This window comes from Rhea americana, unplaced genomic scaffold (assembly GCF_003343005.1).
Source record: "Rhea americana isolate MKP2758 unplaced genomic scaffold, rheAme1 scaffold_202, whole genome shotgun sequence".
Classification (NCBI taxonomy): Eukaryota; Metazoa; Chordata; class Aves; order Rheiformes; family Rheidae; genus Rhea; species Rhea americana.
The window spans coordinates 1,475,578-1,500,642 of NW_028186173.1; the positions used below are offsets into that span (position 1 = coordinate 1,475,578).

The following is a 25,065-nucleotide window of genomic DNA, read 5'->3' on the forward strand; positions in this document are numbered from 1 at the left end:
GCGCTAGAAACTTTTACATGTCAAAATAGTTCTACTATTACCCCTTGCAGGTTGTTACTCTCGGGAAGAATTACTGATGACAGAATGAAGTCATTCTTTGTGCATTTCTGTTTCATCATAAAAAGCGTATGTATAAGGTGCTGCTTTCTACAGTAGACAGCAGCAGACAGAATGATTTTATTTGCTTACATCCCCAAGCAACTTTCAGCAATAAAGTCACCCCAAATCTCTCCTAGCTATTTCTCAGGACCATGCTACAGCAGTAGTAGATACAATTCTGATTTAAAGAGGAAAGGGGCCAGTGAATTGATATGCAACTACTAGATCTTTTTTGATACTGCAGGTTATTGTCCACAAGCTCCATGAACTGATGAAAACTGAGAGGATAGAAGGGGTCAGCAAGAATGCGACTGTACAACCTTTCTTCCTAGACAAATCTATTCCTGACTATTTGGGGGTTTTCTTTCGCTCGCTCTCAAAGCTTTGGTGTTTCTTCTGCTTCTCCCTCTCTCACATACACGCAAACAGAGCTCCCCAGCCCTAGAGCCCCACATGTGCGTTCAACCCCCATTCCAATTCTGACTAGAAAGCTAATGCTCCTAACCAACATTTCACTTCCGTTTTGGATGATGGCTCCTATTTTTCTTATCTGTTCTTTAAAAGGCTTAATTACTTCCTTCACTTATCATGAGTGAATGGCTGATATGCCCCAAAACTTCAACACTTTCCACCCAACTCCCAGTTTATTTGCAAATACAAACRAAACATGTGAGGACTGCTAAAAGGGGAAGAAGGGAGCCAATATATTTTTTACCTCTGTTTTCTCTTATCTCCCCCCAGCTACAGCTTTCAGATTGCAGGTGGCCTAGGTCAACTTATGAAGGAGAAGGATAAATTTAGCTATTTCTGCATATGAAAATGGGGAACTGAGACTGTACAGTTTCACTGCAAAATGCTTGACTGTACATGCAACAGATTTAACAGGTACAAGACAGGCATCTAGTTTTTAAAAATCAGGCTCCAAGGAATAATATTTTGCATTAAGAAATCTACTGCTGAAGATAATAATTAGATAATAATTAACTTAGGCCAATTGCCTCAACTTTGGAAATGACTATTTAACAAGTTGCCAAGTCACTGAACAGCTTGTGACACAATAAAATATAACAGTAAGCCACAAAAGTAAACTAAAACAAACAGACACCTCCAGCTTACTCTTCTACTCTTATTATTTCCAAAAAATACTTACTCAGAAGCTTGCATAAATATAGCTAAGAGGCAGTGAAGGATGTGGTATGTTACATATTTCTCCCCTACCGAGATTTGTAGAGGATTAATTTCAATAGCAGGCTCACAATGACTTCTCAGGGCCTCTCTGGCAAAGTGAGCAGGGGTGACCCCCCTTCGAGAAACACGTTTGGTATATAAGCTACGGATTGGTAGGGTGTAATGGGTTCTGCAGCGTGTTGTGTGAGGGCCCAGGTGCTAGACAGGAACACTCCGAAGCCTTCCTTGCAGGGCGCAGCAGGGCAGTGGTGATGTGTTTTTCCCAAATTGTCATGCAGACACTTTTTCTACCCTTAATCAAAATGAAATAATGCTCCCCAAATGGTGTTACTTGAGGAGTGAACAAGTCTGCAAACCAACATAGATTTCTTTATGCTTTCTCCCCTTAAAAGAGCACGTAACACGTGGAGCGCTCTCTTCTCGGAGCGAGGACCAGCTCCTGCGCGGGGCTGAGAGAGGGAGCGCGCAGCGCGAGCAGGGAGGGCTGGCGCCCACCACCACGCGCCCCGACCTCTCCCTCCATCTGCCTCACGCACGGGGTGTCTCCAACCACTGCGCTTYAAGGAAATCTGTAATAAAGCATCTTCCGCACACATTCCTGCCGAAGGCTCTCGGTTCGTTCGCCTCTCCAGACACACAAGGCACTGGGCTGTCTTGACAAAACACTGTAACATTACAACAGATAYACCCTATCTTGGCAGGTCCTTGACATCCTGCAGATGTGGTCTAATGAATAGCAACTTTGCTAAACAAACCTTCACGCTGAGGTTTCTCTTCAAGAGACCTAGGTGTGACTGGGTCAGGAAGCTGGGTTTTTTACTTTATATTTAAGACCAGCCCTATCTGAGTTGGTCATTAACCTCAAAGTGCAAAAGGCTCACAGTCGCCTTTGAAACTGGAACTTCTTGGAACACACATTTCAAACCACCTGTGTTTTGCACCAAGTCTAAATTTAAAATCTCCAGGAATGTTAACTTGGCATCCTGATTAAATTGTAGCCTAAACAATAATTACATTCTGCTCAGTACAAAGCATAGTAGCAATACTCCATTTATTCCCCATTTTGGTTTTCCTTGTTTTTCTTTAATGCATATGAAAAAGACTGGACCTGAAGTTGTCTGCATGCTTTATTTGTGCTAACTACTAACTGCTTCCAAAATAGACCACAAAGAGACCTCTTAAAAACATATGCCTGTCATGCTTTCTGACCTATATGTTTAATTCTCTTCTTTTGTACTTTGTCCAAAAGTTGTTTACATCATTAGAGACCTTTTACACACTGTTGACTTCAGCTGGCTTTCTTTGTGTGCACAGTAATCAACTTGATATTTATACAAAATTGTTCTTTAACTTTTACATCAATGAATTCATTCAAAAGCTTTGAAGCATTTCCAGCAGCAAACAGTGTGCACCTCAGCATCAGTACGGGAGTTTATGCCTGAAGCAGACAACAGGAGGCTGTCTGGCTCTGCCGTCCCCTGTGCAGGGACGGCACATAACATTCTGCGTCTTATCGTGAGCTACGGTTAGCTGAGGCTTTCAGCACAGAGTTGCACAGGATAATGTTTTCCTGTCCCATAAGAATTAAATTTCAACAAACAAGACGATAGAAAGTAAAACTTTCTGAAGTGAAATCCTGAATATTTTCATAGGCAAGAATGGTCAAATACTTGATTTGAATCACAGACTTTTTTCAGTTTTACCTATTATTATAATTAAGTTGCTAATTGAATTCTGCATTTTCTTCCAAACGGAAAAAATAGAATTTTAACATTCAATAGCGTCTAAATGAAATACTCTGATACTTTGAAAACTTTTCAACATCTTTTTGGAAATAGGAGGTTCCCCCAAAACAAACCATTTCCTGCAAATTTGTGGGTTTGATCAGCTAGCAGAAACTGATTTTGACAGGCTAAAATGGCTCCTTGCCATCACTTGTATATTCCTGACATTTGGAAATCAATTGATTTTTCAGAGAGAAAAATCCATGCTGTTTCCAAAGTAGCCAAGAAGAAGAGCAGGTAATAGGAGAGTAAGAAATAGATGGCATTTGTAGTGTGATTTGGGACTGCTTTTTTATTCTCTAGTACTTCACGACTCACAGAAAAAGATGATAGTTAAATCTGATTTTTTTGAAGAGGCTAGTTAAACTTCAGATAGCGACATTTACTTATGCAATTAGACAAGTTTCACAACGGAAATGGCTTTAGGATTAGCACATTCATTTTCTTCATAACTTTGTTTAGTGTGTGACAGTGAATACAAAATACATTTAAAAAAAATCTATTTTACTCATGATCCATGAAAATGGGAATGCTCTGACATTTCACAAGCAGACAAAACACTGCACAAAGGAAAACAGATTGCTTTAGTTTCTCTCAATTTGCCATATTTCAAAGCTGACCTGCACACAGATCAGTGCTGAATTTCAAAATGTCACTTACGCTATGTTGTAGTACATCATGCAAAGCGAATACACAGCACTTCAGTGGTGCGACAAGGCGACAGAGTAAAACCCAACAATTTATGTACTATGCAGACAGTAGTAACATGCAGAACTATAGTAAAAAGGCAAAACACGAAGGCAGCATACACCATGCAGCCAACACCAATAAGGTGTTTAAAAAAATCTAAGTCTGATCATGACTTAATTTTTGTAAGTCTATTAGTTATCTGTACTTCAATTTCAGTCAGTATAGAATTATACATAGACCATGGCTACTCTCACAGCCCCACTGCAGACACCTTCAGACATTGCCAGGGTGGGAAGACTTGTAGGTGTCTCACCTCACCACAGCTTTGGGGGTGCCTGGAGCTCTTTGCCTCTTGTGGCCAGCTGAGTCCCTTGCCTGTAGGCCAGCTCTGCCTGAGCTCCATTTTAGTTCCCATTTGGCTGCCCAACACTTTTCCTATTCTTCAGCTCCATGCTTAAGTCATCTGCTCCCACTTTTAAACCCTTGTTGTGCCAGATTCCCACAAATTGAAGCACAGGAAGTTCCTCCTGAACATGAGGGGTAATTCCTTCACTGTGAGAGTGACAGAGCACTGGACCAGGTTGCCCAGCGAGGTGGTGGAGTCTCCTTCTCTGGAGATACTCAAGGCCTGCCTGGATGCAACCCTGCCTASATGACCCTGCTGAGCAGGGGGGTTGGACTAGATGATCTCCAGAGGTCCCTGCCAACCTTACTGATTCTGTGATTCTATGATTCTAAGTTTGTTGCTATTGAGAAAATTTCCATGTCTGAAGAATGCTGCGAATGCTAACGTGTTAGCATTATTGCTAATTTCTCAAGAAGTAAACAAAAAAAGCATACTTTCCCCCTGCACAGGATGTGTTAACTGTGAGTCACCTCTTGGACACAGCATTTGCATAGAGAAGATTCTTTAAAGCATCCTTCAGAGAGAAGTGAAGCTGCCTTTGATTCAAATGAATCACTGAAGCCCTCTTCAGTGGAAAACAAGATCTTTGGAGCGCACAAAAAGGGCCATTTCATAAAAGGGCTGGGACGAGGGTAAAATAGGCATTGTAAACATGTTTTATCCTAGTATTTTTTTTAATAGAAGAATTTCTAAAAAGCTCTACATATACTTTTACTGACTTTTGCATACAAATCACATTGGGAATGACTGTCCATTTAAATTTGTGTAAAGCATACCATAACAAGTCTGTATGATACATGTATGATATATATATATATATATATATATATATATATAATAAGTTAACTTCAAAATAACACATACAGACTTCTGGGGAAGTAATCATGGAATTGAACTTGTTTTAGCTGTAGTGTTACAATGTAACAAGATCTGGTTTATATATAATAGAAGTATCTTTGCTGTAGGTTACTCAGTTATCATCCTTTGGCTTACTGGGAAGAAATATACTCACATGCTGAGACTGACCTTAATTCACTAGTAATTCAAGGCTCCAGATGGAAAACTGCAACTATGGAACGTTTGTCACTCATTTATTTCAGGCGATAGGAGGGTATCTCTTGAGATACAAGCAAAAATAATCTGCTGGAACTGTCTATGCTTGCTTTGAAGATTTTTCTTCATTATCTGGGAACAATTCACTGTGCAATGCCAGATGCTCAGATATTCCATCACACAGATTATAATTCCAGTGTTAAAATCCCTTCAACATAAATCTTGTGCTGTATTCTTTTTATTATCCTACCAATATTAATCTTGTACTATGCTTTCAGGGTAGAAAAAAAACACATAAATGCTAARTATATTTGGTTATATTATTCCATGCCATTACAGTTGCATATGGAGTTTCTACAGTAGAATAAATTTAACTGCCTAACAATTAAAGACAAAACCTATCATCAAATTTTCATTAGGTAAAAAAATCTTCCTTTAAAATAATTAAAAACAAAGATGTGGGACTTCTGTGTGGAAAATTTCCCCAAGTTCATTCTTATGCTTTTTTGTATTAAAAATGTACAGTGCTTTTTGCAGCATATTACAGACTTTAAAGGAAACCAATTATAAAATGCTGAGAGTCAAATCAAAAATTTAAACAGCAGCATATCTCACAGCACAACTGTTTCTTCAAATGAAAAGAAAGTCTATCTTTTCTTCTGATTAATTTATTTTAATATCTATGGCATTTTGTCTGGCTCCAGTTTCTAGTTTCACATATTTTCAGTAAGATACTAAGATGCTGAGATACAGCCATCTCTTTGCATTAGTGACTCCTCATGCTTGAAATAACATGCTTGGCCCTCACTGTATGTAGCAGGGGCTCTGACTGTCATGAACTCTGAGTTAGGTTTGGCTTTTTCAAGCTAGTCCATGAAGTATCTGGACATAGCAGGTACTTCTAATGCTGCCAAAGAACTTTGCTCCCTGACCTCCCCTGGGTCCCAATCTCCTGATCGTCCAGGCTGCATACATTAAGTTTATCAGTCTTTCCTTTTACTTTCTGTCTTTCAGAGTGAACCAACAAGTTCCTTTGGAGAAATAACTATGGGACAGTTTGAGAAGAGYCAAGAACTGTCCCCAACAGCGTTACTGTCCTACTGTCCTGCAGGACAGTCCCTTGTTCAAAGCTATCCTCCTCTTCAGCACACTGGCCATGTCCATCCTGGCCAGTGTTATCTCCTGAGATGCATGCTTTTAGCTGTAAGAGGGCAGTCCCTATATTGCAGTTGCCTAATAATTGCTGGCTTGTTTCAACTGGAAGCCAAGCATCACTGCAAATACACCCTGTTTGCGTAAGGCCTTGAAACCCTAGTCACTTCTCCAAGCTCCATCTTCAAATTTACCTCATTTGCACCTATTGTACGGACATGGGGTGGGTAAAAGCCAGGCTGAAGTTGGGGAATTGTCCCCAGTGAATGCAAAACAGTTACTTGGGCTAACACCTTAAAGCAAGCATTTAGAAAGCACACACAAAAATTGGAGGCACTCTTCCGTTGCTTCTCATGACAGAAACTCTGTGACGGCTCTGTTCTCCTTTTCCCACTTTGGCTTTGGATAGTGCCCTGTACCTTCCCATGATTCACATACAGGTATGTTTCCTCTCTCAACGAAGGCTTTACATTCAAAGAGAGACAGCTGGCCAAAACACAAAGTTTGATGCTTACACAAAACCTTCCTTAAAGAATCACACCAAGACTATTAGCTCTTAAATCTATGCCCATCTGAATCATGTTCAGTAGAGCAGGCAATCCAGGGAGAGCGGGTGGCAGTATTTCACATAATTTTCCTTTGTTTTGTGAAATTAATATAATTCTTTTTAGAAGCTCATAACTGGTGAAAGAGACATTAATATGTTTAGTTTATTGCTTAGCAGCAGGAGTTCCGGGTTTCTGCGAGGTAGGGAAAGTAAGGGAAATAATGTTCTTGACTTGGTTTGGATCTATGATTTATACACTCCCTCATGCTGGAAACATCACTTCTGTGACTGTTCTCACTAATTTATACTGCTATTTCTTTTCTTTTTAATAATTTATGAATATACAATCATTCTTTATATCTGCTGATATTACAGTATATAAACCTTGAGACAGCTGACAAGATCCCAGACTTCAAATCTGTCCTGTGTGCTCAGTAGCACAAACAGACTGAATGGTTGCTGTAACATAGAATTAGGGATCTTCTATTACAGAAGGTAGGAATTAAATCAGGATAGGTTGCTTTCCAAATCTGTGCTCTGTCTTTAAGTACAGAGACTTCATTGCACAGTGGTGATTTCCAATCAGTGGCGCAGTCCACAGGTAAAAATGTCCAACCTTTTCTTCGATATGGAAATTCAAACATTAAACTTCAGATTGAGACATCGACTATCATGGGTTTCACCATGATACCTGCATCATAGCCATACAGGTCAGTAAAATAATGTAATAGTACTTACTGTATTTACATAATTTGAGAATTCTTATGATACTGTGAAATACAACTGAAGTTCATGTAAGAATTTTATAAAAAAATCTACTCAATAGAAATCTGAAACTCACCATTTTTAGAACTGCCTTAATGAACGTCTATTACTTTGTCACATGAAGACTGCAGGTGGTAATGGAATAATGTTTTTCAAGCTCAAAGAAGCTAGGATCTTCCCTACACAAAAAAAAAAAGAAAATTAACATTACCACCAACCATAGAAGGGGACCATCTGGCTGCCCTCAAAACAAGTTTTTGGGAGTGACATGCATCCCCTTCCTCTGTGCATTTGTGGAATTGCTGAAAAATGGATTTCAYGAGTGTTGTGTTTCAGTGGAATTATTTTCACAACATCTTTGAAAATTTTATCTTTCAACACTCTTCAGAAAAATATGATTTAACTGAGCAAGGGCAATAGCCCCTGTAGACCGTTTGCACCATTTCCCAGACATCCTGCTTTTCATGAGGGCTCATTGTTGCCATCGGCCAACACAATAGTCAATTGTTCTTGAACACAATCCCGTTTTAGTACAACTAGAGAAACCTCCACTGAGCACACAGAGGATACTGTATAGCAGAACATACTTGGTTTCAATACTACAAGTAGGCTCTTCTGCAATTGGGAAAGCCAAGCTGGCCTAACTCATAGCAGCTCTCAGACTTCCTGCTCAGGCAAAGCCAACAAAAGCTGAAAGGTGGATTTTCAGGCTATAGCTTAGACCTCCATCAAGCTGAGCTTATACTCTCTCGCAGAAAATATTTGTAGTTGATTCTAACACATTCCAGCCAAGTGACTTCTTAACAGGTTGTTTGAGGTCAATGCTTATAAAAGTTCAGATCCATTCAATTTGCTGTACGATTGCAGAGTAACTACGCTATTTCTATATGGCAGTAGCTATCAGAAGAAATGCTGAATTTTTGTTGCTTTTTTATTTTATGCATAGAGATTTTTTTAAGGTCTTACATAAACTCTGTTACTATTGAAGTCAGTTATGGTTTACTGATGGTTTCAGTGGGAAAAGAAGTTGACTAAGACTAAGCATGTTTTAAAATCTAGCTCCAGATGCTAAATCTATAATGGCTATTTCTTCCACTGGTTTTATTGCATGAAATGTACTCACTGTTGCACCACTGGATTCAGCAAAGCTTTTCTACTATACTCCTGCATGAATACAGCAGCACACTAAAGACATGGAACACTACTGTCATTTTGCCACATATAAAACACATTGAAATCATGAGAAGGCCAAGATTCATGGTGTGATAGCAAATGCATTCAGGCTACAACTGTGCCCTATAAAGAAGCAACTCCATGACACCAAGTGAACAGTGTGCCCAGGTCTAATCTCTGAAAATCCTTAGAACAGTTAATTTCAGTCACTCCCTCTGAGCACCTCCAAAATTTCCTCTTTTAATTTACCTTCTGTGACATTTTGGTCCAAGTCATAGCTGTCAATTTCTGAAGAAGATGAATTGCAATCTTTTGAGGGAGTGACTACTAGGTTTTCACCAACAGATCTTACATGCCTTGACTGGCCTTGCCTGGGACCTTTACCCACGCATCCTTTACCATTGGCCCAGGAGCTCAATTTAAGCTCACACCCAAGCCGCCAGTCTTGCCTAAGCAACATTGCAGGYCTAGCTGTGTTCAGCTCTGTTCTCTGCTGACCCTGACTTACCAAGCGGACTTCCCAGCCTGATCTTGACCTGCTTCATTGCCTTGCATTGTCTGATGATTGCTGCACTGTCATCAGAACCTCCTACTATCACCAAGCTTCAGATAGTCTTACCTGAAAAACACTAGGTCTCTGGTGGTGTAGTAAGTAAAATCTCAAAGTGTATCTGTGTTGGCCACCACTGTTTCACTTGGCACACATGGTGCTTCCTATTGGTGCAGACAAACTACTTTCAAAAGCAGAGCTGGCTTGTCAGACAAGCTGCTATTTCTACGCTAATTTCTGTCTGCAGTGTTTGCACTCTATCAAAGATGTCTGGGACTTGTTTGGGGTTTTTATGTTCCAAAACAAACCACAGTCCCATGTTTCAAGTGGTAAAATAAAAATCTTGATTCTCCTTTGTAATAACTCCCTGCAAACTCTAGCACATCTACTTTCAAGCTAGAAATGATGCTTAACAAAGACACGTGATAAAGTTCAAGAGGCAACCATCTTTTAGACAAACTGTACTAAGTCTTCAACTCCTGTTAATTACCATGGCTTGAAGACATGCACACAGAGGYGGTAAGGAAGTTACGTCCCTGACAATGTTTAGTCTACTTCTTAGTGCTGGAATTTGCCACATTTTCATGCTGAGTGATATATTAGTCCATGACTAGTAAATCTCATTGGCCTAAGCATAACTAGTTGTAAATATAACACCACTCAATTAAACAATAGCAAAAATCTGATTCTAACCGAACAAATCACATTTTTTACAATAGAAACGAGCAATGGAATTACACTGGACAGCATCTGAAATAGAAAAATTACAGTAAAGTGGTTAAAGGAAAATAGTAGTTGAAACTGGCAATTATTTTCGTTATACCTATTGAAGATGTGCGCCTCTTGGAGAAGTAATACTTTTCTACTTTCCTCATCTTGAAATGAAGATAGTATTTAATTACATCGGTATGCCATGGATAAAGAAATATTATTGCATCAACAGTGCACGTTACACAAGTTTAAGTTAAAGTTGTAGAACTGCATGAATCACATTTTGTAAGATTTGGCCCCAAGGCTCCACAAGTAAATGGCCATTTAATGCACTGAAATGATTTCCGAGTGCTCTACACACAGGCTAATGCACTGTCCTTGGCATTTTTAGCTATCAGAGCTGACTCAACTGTCTTCTTATAACTGCAGCAATTCTGCTTCTGGATTCGTTCACCGAAGACGCCCTTCCTCTTGGAGGAGGTGGTGGGGTTAGAACCGGCAAACCCACATTACCATTGCTGTTACGCTTATTAGAGGTGGGTGCCTTAGGAGCTCTTGAAATACTGAACTGTCCTGAGAGATTGATTTCCTTCCCAGAGCTGGGGCCTGGGCGGCTCTTCTGTCCGTAGTTATTGACCAGAGCAGCACATGAGGTTAGGCTGCCCTGGGTAAGAGAACACTGTGATAACGGGAAGTTTCCACTGAGCTTTTTTAGTTCCAGTACTTGTTCTCTGGCTTGAGTCAAAGCTTCAGTCAGCTCATAGCGTTCTTCACACTCTCTGCGCACTGTTTCCTGGAGAAGAGTGTTCTGCAAACAGAAACAAACACTTGCTTTATGAAATGCTATTAGTCAAAAGCATGCCTATTAAATTCCTCAGGTCTAAGGCCAGGGTGACTAGAGGGTACTTGTTTGAAAACTGCATGAACCGATGCATACAGATCCTTCAATACCTCATATTATTTTGGTTTATTTGAGAATTACTCAAAGGACACATATCAAAATGTACATACCCTTCACCCTCTCAGAAGACAGTGGAAAACAYGAGGTAGGTTATCAGAAGTTACTTCAGATCTCCTGTCCCATCTTCTAACTAGGGGGGAAACAGGGAATCCCATTCTTGAAAAGGGAAAGCAATATACAGAGGGGAAAAAATGACAACACTGAAGCTGATGCCCATCTTTGATTACCGTATAGCAAGGGTGGTGAAGGGAAAAGGGAAACGTGACAAAAAGCAAGAGAGAAAAAAAGGAGGTATAGGGCAGAGAAGAGGACTGGCTTTTTTATCTTGACTGTCAGTGTGCCAATACTTCATGCCCAGCACAACAATATGGAAGGAGAGGAAGAAGAAAGAACAGGTGAACAAAGACAGACCGTGAGAGCTGGGAATGCATACCAAACCATATGATTACAGGTGATGCAAATGGAAAAACATCTTAACACATAGGGATGGGTGCTTACTAATGATGCTTATGTATACAAAATAAAGCTACAGTGCCTAAATGCCTACTGTTGTTTAAAAAAAGTGGTTACGCTAACAGGAACAGAACCCTCAAGTGCAGACTGTTCATAATAAAAAATACAGTTAAAATTTAAGCTTTCATAAAATAGATTTGCCAAATGTCTGTGAGGTCACTTGTTTAATTGGTATGCATGTTCTCCAAAACAAAACAAAACTAAGGCAAGACTGTTGACTAATACAAAATATTTGGGAAAAGAAAGTTTTGACTGGCTCACAAGGGAGAGAATGTACACGGAGCAGAGGGTACTCATGCATGAGGAGGTATACATAAAACAGATGAGGGATGTGAGGAGAGCAATACTAGGTGTTCTCAAAGGAGACCATAACTATAAGCAATATTTGTATCCCAGGCCAGATAGTTTAGTAATTACTCAATTTTGCCCTATCTGATAAATCCAAAGAAATCTGTAATCAAATGTAACAAATCGGTGCAGTAAAATATTTCTGATCAATGCTTTAGTTAAGTTAATGTGTAAATTGGATACAGGCTATAGTACAGGAGAAAAAAATGACAGCAAAGAAAAAGCAGTCCTCAAACTTATTCTGAGGTAGCAGACACTTTGTTTTTTAAATAATTACAATTTCATCAATGTAAATACAGCTAGTTAGTGCTGGGAAACCTTGCACGACTAGAACCCCGTCTTGTAGGCAATCAGACTGTAGTGATTTCAATTAAATGAAGTGAGTCTCACTGAGCAGGAGGACCCATAAAAATGTGAGCTTATCCAGTCCCATAGACAAGGAAAAAAAGTAAAAAACTGAAGTGCTCAGTGACCCATATTGTTATTGTAGTCATTCTCAGGAATGAAGTTATGAACTATTACCAAGAAGAGAACCTCATAAATTAAAGCTGGAAATCCTGCAAATCTAGTTTACAAAACAATATTTAAAGGATAAAACATGTAATAGAAGATACAAAAGCTGAGAGAGCAAATACGAAAAGCATATTAACGTGGCAAAACTTGGGAAATCATGTTGGAAATCTCAGTATTGACACAAAATAGATCTCTAGTTTTAATAATCCTTCTGTAAATGCTCTGGGTTTTGTGTTGTAGAACCTGTTTTGTTCAGTGGTAAAAGTAACTATTTTAGGGGATTTTAYGAAAAGCTAAGCATAATCCAGGAAGTCAAAAATATTTTCAGCGCAGGCAGGGCGAGCCATGTTTACTCAGTCACCAAGACTGGCTTCACCCGTGTACCGCACGCAAAGGAAACGCACAGAACAGCTCGAGCCCACTGACTGTAACCACACGGCAGGGCAGATTTCAGAACCTCCCAGCACTGATGATATATTTGGCACTCGTGAGTACATCAAAGGCACTGGCAGTCTGTGCCCTGCTACTGTTCAAACTTATTCATAGTAACGGACAAACTTTGTCACATTACTATGTGACTATTCATTATTATGAATAAAATATCCAAGAAGTTACCTTCTTCCGTATACTAAGTAGTTGTGAACTGATTTTTGTGAATGAATTCTTTATTGATTATTATTTCCCAAATAATTTGGACAAGTGATTTTCAGTCTAGTGGTCCTCAAAAACTGTCCACTGTGATTATTGATACCCAAATAATAAGTGACTGGTGTTTGTTCCTAAGTAGATAGTTGGAGCTGTTTCAATGTAACAGAAGTCCCCAGTACACTATGTAGAACTTATTCCTGATGCTAATTTTCTCGGTTTCCAGCTGAAATAAAAAATAAATAAATAAAAAGCAACTTAATTCATAAAAATAAGGACTACTCAAAAGCACTAACATAAGCAGAAAATACCCACATATTTTCCTAATTTTACTCTTCTAAGCAAGTGATTGTAGTTGACACAAGGAGGTATATGAACATGGAAGAAAGTTTTTATAAAGATAATGTCTCTCTGACACAGAGAATGAATAAGTAAAATACAGCCCCACTGCCTGTACACAAATGTTTGTATGTAAACCTCTTCAGTGTTATAAAAGTATGAGCTGTAGGCAGGATGAGATCTCGTATCATCTTTAAGTGAGGTCAAACACTTATATCTGAAATTCTCTATATGATTATGACAGTGCATATATACAGGGCAGAAAATGTGAAAAGAAATAAAATCTTGATGGTACTTTTTTGACGCTCTGAAGAGAGACTACTGCTGTCAGTAAAGTCAGAGCACAGAAACGTGCTATCTCCAAATGGAGGGTGATAAGTTCAGTTTAGCCAAAAAGAGGTTATTAAAAATATCAAACTTTGCATCTGTGTTCCTTTCAAAACCTGAAAAACTATGGAGAAAAAAACAAAGTCCATTGTTGCCCACTTATATTAGGTCACATTTGAGAATTTTATTTTGGTTAAAGCATCTGTAATAGTAAAGATCAGGAAGATAACAACAAAAAATAAATCCAAAGGAAGAAGTAATGAAGTAGTAGCAATCGAAGAGTGGAAAAAGAAGTTTTGTTTATGCTATCCAACCTCTACACCAACTGCATATGAAGAAGCCACTGGGAAAGGGACATAATTATACACAGAAGTAGAAATGAGACAGACAGAAATATCCAGAATGATTTATTCTCTGAATATCTAATTCTAATGAAAACTTAATAAAACAAGGTTAGGTATTAGCTTCTCCGACATGCCGATGGTCAATGACAGTCCATAAACAAAGTTGTAAACTACCATCTGAAAGCCTGAGCAGCTATCATGGTGCAAGGTTTTTCATAAAATTAGTTTCAATTTTCAACCACACTTACCTGACCATTTCCTAATGTGATCATATTAGGGAAGGAACAACACAAAAAGTGTGGGGAAAAAAAGAACATATGAAGAGCTAGGGGAATCTCATGATGAAGGATAACACYGTGTTCCTTATCATACTAAAGTTCCTTATCAATATTTGAAGAAGGCGTATCTTTCTAAGGCTTTTTTCCATAATTACATGACAGTATGCCTGCCAACATCCTTCTAATTTCACTAACACATTGATTCTGAACCTTTTCACAGCAAAAATAAACATCAATGCAAGACCCTTACTCATTTTAGAGTTTCATTTTCATTGTTTACCAATTTTTTCTGCTACTAATTACTTTGGAAATTCCAGTCTAATCTTATCTACGGTCACTGATTTAACTGTTCTCACATTTTTCGTACAGTAGTACAGCTCTTCCTCCTCCCTCCCATTATATTCCAAACATTCAGCAAATGGCTATAGTAAGAATATCCAGCAGTCAAATTTATCTTCACATTTGATTCTTTTTTTCATGCATTCCCACTTTACAAAATGTGGATTTACTGTAGGAGGCAGGACAAACCCACAATGGTGTGGCAAGATTTATATACATTCTCCTGCAGTAAAAGATGCAATCTCTCCTTCGTATCCTTTTGAGACCAGAACCATGTCTATTTTATATTGACAGTATGCATTTTTTTCTTACAAATCACCTCCAAAATAAGTAAGATAACAGGGAGGAACTGTCATGCTCTAAAAATAAGAAATGTCCATGTCTTCTACTCTAAAAACATGAAGAATCTTTTATGTTTATACTCACATTTATGCAGCCTGATGTGATGTGAGGCTGGAGACTAAAACTGAAATACCTTAGAGGACTTGAAAAAGTTTTTTTTTTTTTTTTTTTTTTTTTTAATTAAAACACTAGCTGAAAGACTTGCCTAATTTAAAATTACACATATTTTGTAATACTTTCTGTTTATGAAATTGTCATGGATTTGCTCTACAAACCATTTAATTTTAAGGAACTTTTAAACTCTGTGTATCAGAGTCCAAAAATATACGCTTTGAAAGAGTTCTAGAAATCACATGTCTCTAAGTAAAAATAGGCATTTCCTCAGTCATGTTCCTACCTCCTCTTGAACTTGACTCAAATTGTGAATCAGCTGTGTTCGCTCCTTTGTTAACTTTTCCAGTTCATCTGACTTCTGTTTGATTTCTTTCCTCATATTATCCAAAAATGATTCATTATTGTTCCTTTCCATCTTCAGCTGAAATTCAAGCTCAGTAATTAGTCCTTTGAGGCTCTGAATATCTTTTTCCTTATCTTCATCTTTCTCTGCAAGTTTGATCTGGGCATCTTGTAGCTTCTTTTCAAGAATTTCCACTTCCGTCCTTAAGCTATTGATGGCACTGGATATTAATTCAGGTATCTGCATGACAAATATTTCATTAGTCTATATTCAGTTGGTTTCTTTAGATATGTAGAATTAAGTATCGGATAAATGTTAACTTAGAAGAAAAATGCAAATGCATACACACAGGCCCTCACAGATATAAAAAAATGCTTTGAATTTACATAATATCTTCAGAGGATATCAGAGATCTCTACATGTACCAAAACTCAGGAAAAGAGATTAAATATTGTGTCCAAGATCAAACAAAGGAATAGTGATATAAATGGGAAAACTTAATTTCTTTACAGCAAGCCAGTACTTCTGCAGGGTTTTAAAATCCTAGTCAAATTACTGTAAATCAAGTCAAATGACTTGTAAAGTGAACTATGTTAAACTGTTATTTTCAGCTCTTTAAAACATGGTGTAATGTAGTGAATTTTAAACAAAATTTCATTGAATTTCTTTGATTTTCCAGATATCTGAAGGAACATGTTCAACTTATTGAAAACTAAAGTTACAGGTACAAATTTAAATTTCTATATAAAACTTGGAAAACCCTAGAACTGGGTAATAGGGAATGGCAAACTGCACGTGATGCAACAGCCCATACAGAGAAGAGAAGCAGGTAGCTGACCACTGGATCTTAGCCCATAACTGCTGGATTAATGCGGTAAGGGGGGAAAGTGTGCTGATGGACCTGTAACAACCTGTCATAGTCTGAAACAGTCCAAAGCCTTTTAAAAGACGACTTTGTTGTTATAAAAATAATCAGCAGCAACACTGTAAGGATATAGATGAACTCTGGGGAAAGTAAGAACTTCCACAACATTTAACTTTAACTGGATTATTTCTTAGACTGTTCCATTTGAAAAAAAGTGAAACATATGCCATATACCAAGATTGGGAGAAATGTCTTACCATGTAGATGACGACTACACAGAAAGAGGTTTTATGTAATAATATACCATTTTTCAAAGGCTTACATTATCTACTGCCACAAAAAATTTCTCGTGAGTGTTACACACCTTCTTCTGGAGCTCTTCCTGATCTCTCTGATACTTTGTGATTAACTCTTGGTGTTTTTGTCTTTCAGTGTCAAGTTCCATTCTCGCTTCTTCCTTGACTTTAAGAATAGCTTCTTTGTGCTGCGCTTCTCCTTTAGCCAAGTCAAGTTCCATCTAGGAAACAAGTGTTTTTTAATGGTATGTTCCAACTTATCTTAAAATACCTTCCAGATTCCACACTGCCATAATTAAGTGATGTGAAATTCGGCAGACTTGGATTTTGCATGCTAACCACACATAACTGAGAGACTGCAATTATGAGACTCTGGCAATTAAAAGCTCTCACTTCCCATTGACTCACAGTAGTACAGAAGTTTCCTGCTCAAAACTGCACTGAAAAACCTACCTGAGTTATATCTGGCAGCCCCAGAATGATGTCTCACAAACCCTACGGCATCTCAAGTGGTACTAGATGCCTAGGCTTAGGTGGCTGAGCCTTGCTCTAAATCACTGTGAAAATATGAAATCCTAAAATCTCTAGCTGGCTCTTGAGATAGATGCCTTTTTTTCTGGGAGCACTTGCTCTATAAGTAAAACTCTGCTCATTATTTTCAAAGGTAGCAAATATATTTCACAGTAAACGACATATACTGTACTAAAAATAGATCATAAGTTGAATATTAAAAGTATAAAGATATTAATTCCAGCTTTCTTATAAAATAATATTTTGTTCATGCTATGCCATTCAGTTCTGTCAGTGAATAACAATTTACCATATGAATCCTTGCTCCCAAGGATCAGACAGTGCACATACTTCATCTACACTATCTTACAATTTTGGAATGTGGTACACATTAGTTCTGCATTTCTATTTCCTCACATGTGCTTCCACTAAATCCAGTTTGTTACAAGTATCAAACACACAGCAGAAGGAGGATATATAGGAATACCAAGTAAATCCCACAGAATTTCTCAGTTAGTATTGCACAACGTTTTTCTCCCCAGGCACTGCCCGTACAGGTAACGTAGAGAGAGCGGTGTTGACTCCAGCTTCAAATCACAGCTGGATGCAACAGTGAGCTTCCCAGGCTAGAGGAGATGGAGGAGGCAGCTCCCAACTGCCTCATTTGGCTTTCCAGTCCAGACACCACCGCTCTGATGGCATGCATGTGGGATAACTTCAGGCCCAAAAATTGGGGAAATTTAAGTGAAAGAATTGCAAATTCTGGATAAAATATTCCAGTCTCTAAGGCACAACAATATACACTTAATATTATAAATTTGAATTTGAAAATTCAGTAATGATTTCCTTACAATAAAAGCATATATTTGGAAGGAAGTACTGAAGGTTTTATTCTGAAGAATATTTTCAGTAAACTAGCACGCTAATATTGTATTACTGCAGGCTTAATTTTAGTAGACTTACTTGTAATGTAAGAGATCATAAGCACTATGGTAAACATGCACAATACTAAGCTAATTACTTAAAATTATTAAAATCAGAAAAACCCAGAATGAGCTTAACTATAATGATCTAGTTTCATACACTAATTATAAGCTTAAGTACAAAAAAAATCCCCTTAACTCTTTTTGAGGAAAAGAAAAATATTCACAATTCTGGAATTAGAATAAACACAAATCCCCCACTCCAAATTAGCTCAAAACTGGTATATTATAAGACCCTCAAAATAGAACATATTACTATTATTATTAATTTAGAATTATATATGTATCTTCTACATCACTAGCTACAAAAATTAGGATTCTAATTGTAGAAAATAAGAGGACTTAATAACTCTACACATTATTCTAGAAGCAAATTATGTGTTGGAGGATACTTGACTATGAAGACTAATAAATACCAGCAGTATAAAAAACTGAACTCAATTTGAAGATTATAAAAGCATTTTTTGTATTTAAACACTTGACATTAATACAGCTGGTAATCATAACAGGAAATGAAATGGCAGTTGGTCTGCAAAGACCTTGCTCTACTTGAAAGTATAATGTCTACCAGTTGCTTTAAAACCACTTGCATGCTCCTTATTAATTAAATATAAAAATTACATACAAAGGCAAATGTTTTCATCAATTTTAAAGGTTTTTTTAACATAAAAGAGATTTATTATGTTTGTTCCATCACAACAATTTAAAGGTTTATTTGCTTTTTTAAATATAAAGCTGGAACACTTGATTCTTGGGCAATAGCACACTATCCAAAGAAAAAGATAACTTTGTCACTCTGTCACATTTCTGATTCTTTTGTCTCAAAGAACATTTTTAGAGCACTTGATGTTCACATTTTAATGGCTGTGATTCCAAAGATGCAATTGCTCTCTATTCTAGTAGTCTTTATCTTACTTTAATGTCAGTTGAACAATATATTGTGATTCTATAGAGAGTGTGACCTCATTCTAAAATTATATCTTCTGATAGAGAGGTTAAGAAATTTTAAAAGAAATGTAGCTGATCTTAATTGCTAGTAGACCAAAAATTTTTCTAAGACTAAATAAAACTTTCAGACACTTACCACATACTGAATGAAAAAACGATGATGAAATTTTTTTTTACAAATTTTATAAGACTTAAATCAGAAAATTCAGACTTCCTGTTCAATAATATTTCTAATTTTTCCTTTGCAGTTATTTTAATAATTTCTTATATTCTTTTCTTTTTTAATTCACTTTGTGTGAAAGTGTTTCAGATTAAAATAAAGTTTATAGCTTATAWTTTACAGGAAATAAATTTCCAAATCCCAATAAGAAACTGGAAGCTGGCTCCAAAATTCTAATTAGTCTTCAGCTCAGAACTTCACAGTACGAACAAAAATTACAGAAAAATTACACCTGCAAAAGATACTGACACCAGAGATCACTGTTACACATTGAGGCTACTGAAAGCCCAATATAAATGATGAGTGGTAGTATTGGCCTATTCCAGTGAGCTACGTATGAGCAGTGCAGTTTACCTATTACGTAGCAACAACAAATACCTCCCAAACTGCAATTGCAGCAGGTAGACATACACGTATATTTCTTATATCAGCAGAAAATAATTTTCCATCTAAGACCTAAAATCCAAGGACATCCTAAAAGAAGTCTAACAAACTATAATCTTTTTAGAATGTAATTATATCAACTAAAGATGTAGCTAGCAGGAATATAAAACATTTCAAATAAGAAAAGACATATTAGGTGGATTTTATATTCGTGGAAAAGATCTGTGTAATTCTGTGCAATACTTTTCCGCCATATAGTATGAAAAATGTTGTGCTTCACATCCCTTGGAAGCCAGGTACACGGCTGAGCTTTCTATTTGCGTTACTTTCATTACGTTGGATCCTACACACATGGACCAGGACTGGACTTAATGCCTTTCTTACTCTCTGTTCTCAGTTTTCCCTGAACTCTGGGTGTCCTCCTGGCAGTATTTAATCACTCTTCTCATCCGTAACCTTAACGTTTTTTTCCTTCACTCCCTTAAATAGAGGGAAAATGAGAAGGAAAATGAGCATGCACATATGGAAGGTTTACTATTCTCCCTCACCCCTTCCCCTTCTTCCCCACCATGTAAGGACACCATCATCTCATTACCAAAAGAAACGACTCAGGAAGGTATATGAAAGTGGCTTTGCAGGATTTTGCAAGATTCAATGATTAAAATAACAAAGGATGGAAAATATAACGGAGACGTTAAGTTGTAGGAGTGTGAAAACGTTTCATTTTCAGATGGAATACAGAGATCATTTTCACTGTAAAATTCACCAAGTATTTATTTTCACACATGCTCTAATTTGAACAGAAAGCAAGTAAAAACAGCAGAGTCATTAGCAGGAGCCCATTTGGCAGAGGTGCAACTGCCTGAAAACCTGGTGGTGGTATCGTCACTAGAAAAAGCTGAAGCCTTTCTAGGGTAGTTCTGTAACTTCCACTATGCAACTTCTTTCTTTCTTTTTTTTATGGGAGAACCGCCAGCTCACAGGAATGGATGAACTTCTTTTCTGCTACCGTGTCCCCCTCCAACTTCCCCAGTCTAAGCTACGTTCCTCCTCTCCTCCCCGTGCCCCCCTTTCCCTAGCCCCCAGGGGTAGCTGCCCAGGCACAACCACTTGCCTTCTGTTGCAGGGTACACCTGCTCTAACCAGCTGCGTGCTCCCCAAGCCAACACACGTTTCCCGATTAGTTCTCCGCTCAGCGTGTAGGCACGGCGTCTCTGAGCCTCTGGGCAAGCCAGGCAGAACAAGCTGCCCCTCAACCATTCACTAAAGACGCTGCTTGGAGGGTCACACAGAGCCCCCCAGCCACAGGTTGCGTGTGCTTCCTTAAACCCTCAAACTTAAAACTATCGTTCCTCCAGGAAGTATTTATCATTAGCTAGATGACATTGCTGGTTTGAGGCTGTCATTTTTCTCTCCATGTAGCTGCTTAATTTGTACTGACACTAGTGGGAAGTACTGTCTCAGACTAAGACCACAATAAATTTCATGTGCATAGAGAACTTAGAAAGGATAAAACTGTTGCATCACTTCTTCACTTACCTATTGCTGTAAGTACAAGAATCACAGAATAGTAATAACATTAACATGTATCTGCATCATCATTGCCATAAGTACTAAGCATGTTATTAACATGAATTTTGCCTTCATCTTAAGCTCTACGTTTAAGAACTCAGCTGCGTTTTTTCATTTAACAGCTTGTGAGAGCTCCACAAGTAATATTCCACTACAAAAGCCTGTTCGTGTAATTCTATTTCAGTTTGTAAATACATGTCTTTAAAGAAGCAGACATTTTAGCTCATCTGCTTACTATTTATTTTATAGATTTGTTTTACAAATAGTAACCTACGATTCGGATTCCCCTAACCCCTGTAATGCAGAAGGGTCTGTGTTCTCTCCATTTTGAGAACAATGTGCAGCCTTATTTTTCCTGTGAAAGTACTTCAAAATTAAGTTTATGCTTTTCTAYGCTTCTTTCTCAGATTTGTCTGGGCAATGAACACAGCCACTGATGTGTACACACACGTAATCGTGGTTCAGGGTTCGTAACCCAGACTGTCACACACAAAGGGATGGAGATTGCATAAGTACATTCACCTCCCTGGAGCTTCTGCAGGGCAGTGACCTGGAAGACTGCACATTTCCCCTTGGATTCTGCCTTTCCGTATACAACAGGAATGCAAGCTGCTTGCAGTATCGGAGGTTCAGCRAGCTCGTGTTCTGCTTCTCAACCCTGGGCTTTCAGAGGGTTGCACTCTTAACACAGACACTTCACAAATACCCTGAAACCTGGAATTTCTGGATCATATCTGAACACTGGCCTATCTGTATATGCTCATACTAAATACTTTTCACATTCAATTCAGACCTATTTGGAGAGATCACCAATTAAAACTTCTCGCATAAAGAAAATATTTGTTATGTTATTTGTTAGAAGTTATGTCTATTGACAAATTTGCACTTGAGGAGATAGAGATCTGGCTTACCACACAGATTCATGACAGCTGACTATGAAAAACAAATGAAAACTGTGCCAACTACACATCCAGTATTACCTTTTCCCTCCAGTTATCTTCATTTTGCATCTTCTGTCTTAACGTTTCCTGCAGATGCTCTGTTCTGTTCTGATGAGAAATCAGCATTAACTCCCTAGAAACCACAAAAACTCATATGTAAATATGTGCTCTGCCTAGATTGATGGTATGCCATTTTCTTGCAATTAAGTCCTTTGTGACAAGGGCTCATCTTTTCCTCTTTGTTTAGGATTCAGTACAGCCAGCCCTTGCAATCCTGTCTGGAACCCTAAGGCACACACAACAATAATCACTATTTAGCATTTGCATAATACTGTCACATGCTTTGGGAWTTTTATTTTTTTTAAGAAAAAAGTATTAGYTGATCTTTTTTCCAAACATACTTGCGTAAATCTTAAATATCTTTATATTTCCCAAGTCAAAATTTGGAGAACATTAAATAACTGCTAAAATATTCAAAACAAATTATTGTATTTAATGAACTCAAAATATTATTACAATTAATTTAAAAATGGTAGTAGGTTTTGAATTAAAACCACTAAGTGGTTGCTATTGTTACAGATACTGTTTGTTATGTGAGGCTTGTAGAACAAGAGCCCTGGATAGTTTAAACCATTGTACCTTAATTACAATTTACATTACATTAAATTACAGCTTACCAACTGTAACAACTCGTGTATCCATGCTTTAAGTAGAAGGGAGATAGTCTTAAATTACACGTAATATGTTTTTAACAAGTGCTCAGGTGGAATGGATATTCAAACCCTTTAAATCTAAAGACAGGTTAATGCCTCTTGGTGCACATCACTACYTCAGAAAACACTACCTTCTTCAAAAGCCACTCTTCTGAATTCATTTTCCCATTCTATACCATTGAAACAGCATACTGCCACATTTTTGGCCTTAAGTAGGGGTCAGCACTTTATTTTGCCAATACAAGATAGACTGATCTATCAGTARCTGAAAAGCTATTAGCAAGATACTTGTGAATCGTAACATCAAGCTTCTGATAGTTATAAACAAATCTGGATAAGCAGAATACATTCAAAGTAAAAAAAAAAGGGGGGGGGGATTTACATTCGTAAGTGCAGAATTCTTAAACAAATGCTCACAAATTCGATGCCATCTCAGAAAATAATAGACTCAGAAGCTCAGTGCTTTATTTTCCACAGTTGAAAAGTAATCATAGGGAAAACGGAAGCTTCTTTGATACTACCTTCAAAATAGGACTAGATCAGTATGAAGTTGTCCACACATTTCAGTGAATACTAGGTCATCTCCTATAAATAAGCATATTGTCACATTTATAGCACTGCTGCAATTGGTAAGTTCCTAAAAATGTTCCTAAGAATTTGAACTTTCCAAGGTTCTTACTCTATAATCCTCATATAACAAACAATAACCGTAACATTGGCAATAAATCACTGTTTTGGTTTGGATTGAACTGAAGCTCTAGATTTTAAAATAGGGATTTTTTTTCTTTTTTTTTCTTTATAGACATGTTGTTTTTCATTCAAGTTTTGTCTATACTGAAATAATTTTAAAAAGCCATCCAATTAATTCCAAAACTTCAAAATATGATTTCAGGGCTGCCAAGGCTTTGAGAGTTTTGCCAGTCAGAGTAAAATAAGACCTTCCAAGTGGCAATGACAGGACAGAACTGCTCTGAATACAAAGGCTATACGGCTAGATAACAGCAGGTTATACAGGACGTGCAGCTAGAACCAGCAGGTCTTCCTCCACCCGCCCAGCTCCTGCGGCCGGGCTCCTCACACCCCTGCTCCTACGTCCTGACGGCCGCACAAGAGGGGCTTTTCAGTCTCACAAATCTGGAGCTCAGAGACTGACATAAACCCAAACAGACGACACTATAATTCCCACGTTCAGAACCGTAGTGCCAAGGCTTAAATACAGTATACACTGTTAATAGACTCAGTGGTGATTTCTGCTTGTGTGAAACAAAAATTAAAAGAACTTTGGGTCTTGGGAGGAGATAGAAATTCTCATCTAACATAGAAGGGTGAAATTTCCCTTTTGAGCAGTTACTGAATAATTGCCCTCCACAGAAATATTTGTACTTTTCTTTGAAGTACCTAGGAATGGCAAACAGATTATATTACTCAGTATAACAACTCATATATTCTTATGATACCCCATGCACTTTGATAAGTTGATATAAGCATTCCTATCCTATAATAAAGACATTTTTAGAAAGTAAATTATTTAATTAATGAATGTGTGACATACTTGTTTCAATAACATGCAAGGTGATGTTTTACTGAACAAAATCTCTAACTTTGCGGGTGTCTCAATATTCTACTATTTTACATGCATATAAATGTTGAGATCTGTCCTTGATATCAGAATTATGTTGGAATAAATTGGAATGGTAATGGAATGAAATAGAAGAGTAGTACAGTAGAATTCCCATGGAATAAAATTACTATTGCAATGCAGATAATTTCACAGGAACTTGCAACATTTGTGTAAAAAGTTGGGAGACTGCAAAAGTTATTTAAAACTGGACTACATTATGTGCTTCAAAATATTCTGTACTGCAGACTTTCTTTAAGAAAAATATGGATTTAGATCAAATTTGTCTCTTTTTTGCTATGGTAAATTGTTAGCTTTTATAACAAAGACTAAGTGGAAAATCATTGATAACGAGGAATATGAAACTGATCATCACTTTCTTAATGTTTTGTTTTTTCACTAGTCTCAAGGTTAAAGTTGGCTTTTTATTATATTGCAATAACTTGGAATATAGCAGTATCACTGAAAACTATGAACACTTCTTTTACTTA

The 25,065-nt window shown here is 37.5% G+C and overlaps 1 protein-coding gene across 4 annotated transcripts in view; it reads right to left on the reverse strand.

Annotated features, from left to right (window-relative positions):
- Positions 1-25,065, reverse strand: part of LEKR1 (leucine, glutamate and lysine rich 1) — a 90,351-nt gene that overhangs the window by 14,690 nt on the left and 50,596 nt on the right. For 2 of the 4 annotated variants that reach the window (XR_014895751.1, XR_014895750.1), the window contains exons 9-13: positions 22,283-22,376; positions 16,754-16,906; positions 15,465-15,764; positions 10,231-10,926; positions 7,761-7,863 (exon numbers count right to left, since the gene is read on the reverse strand). Coding sequence is in view for 1 of the 4 variants with exons in the window: in XM_085304065.1 (XP_085160191.1) it covers positions 10,513-10,926; positions 15,465-15,764; positions 16,754-16,906; positions 22,283-22,376 (961 nt within the window). In the remaining 3 variants the exon portion in view is untranslated. Of the gene's footprint in view, positions 1-5,758; positions 6,859-7,760; positions 7,864-10,025; positions 10,927-15,464; positions 15,765-16,753; positions 16,907-22,282; positions 22,377-25,065 lie in introns of those variants that run through there. The other 2 variants (XR_014895752.1, XM_085304065.1) reach the window with 2 other exon arrangements.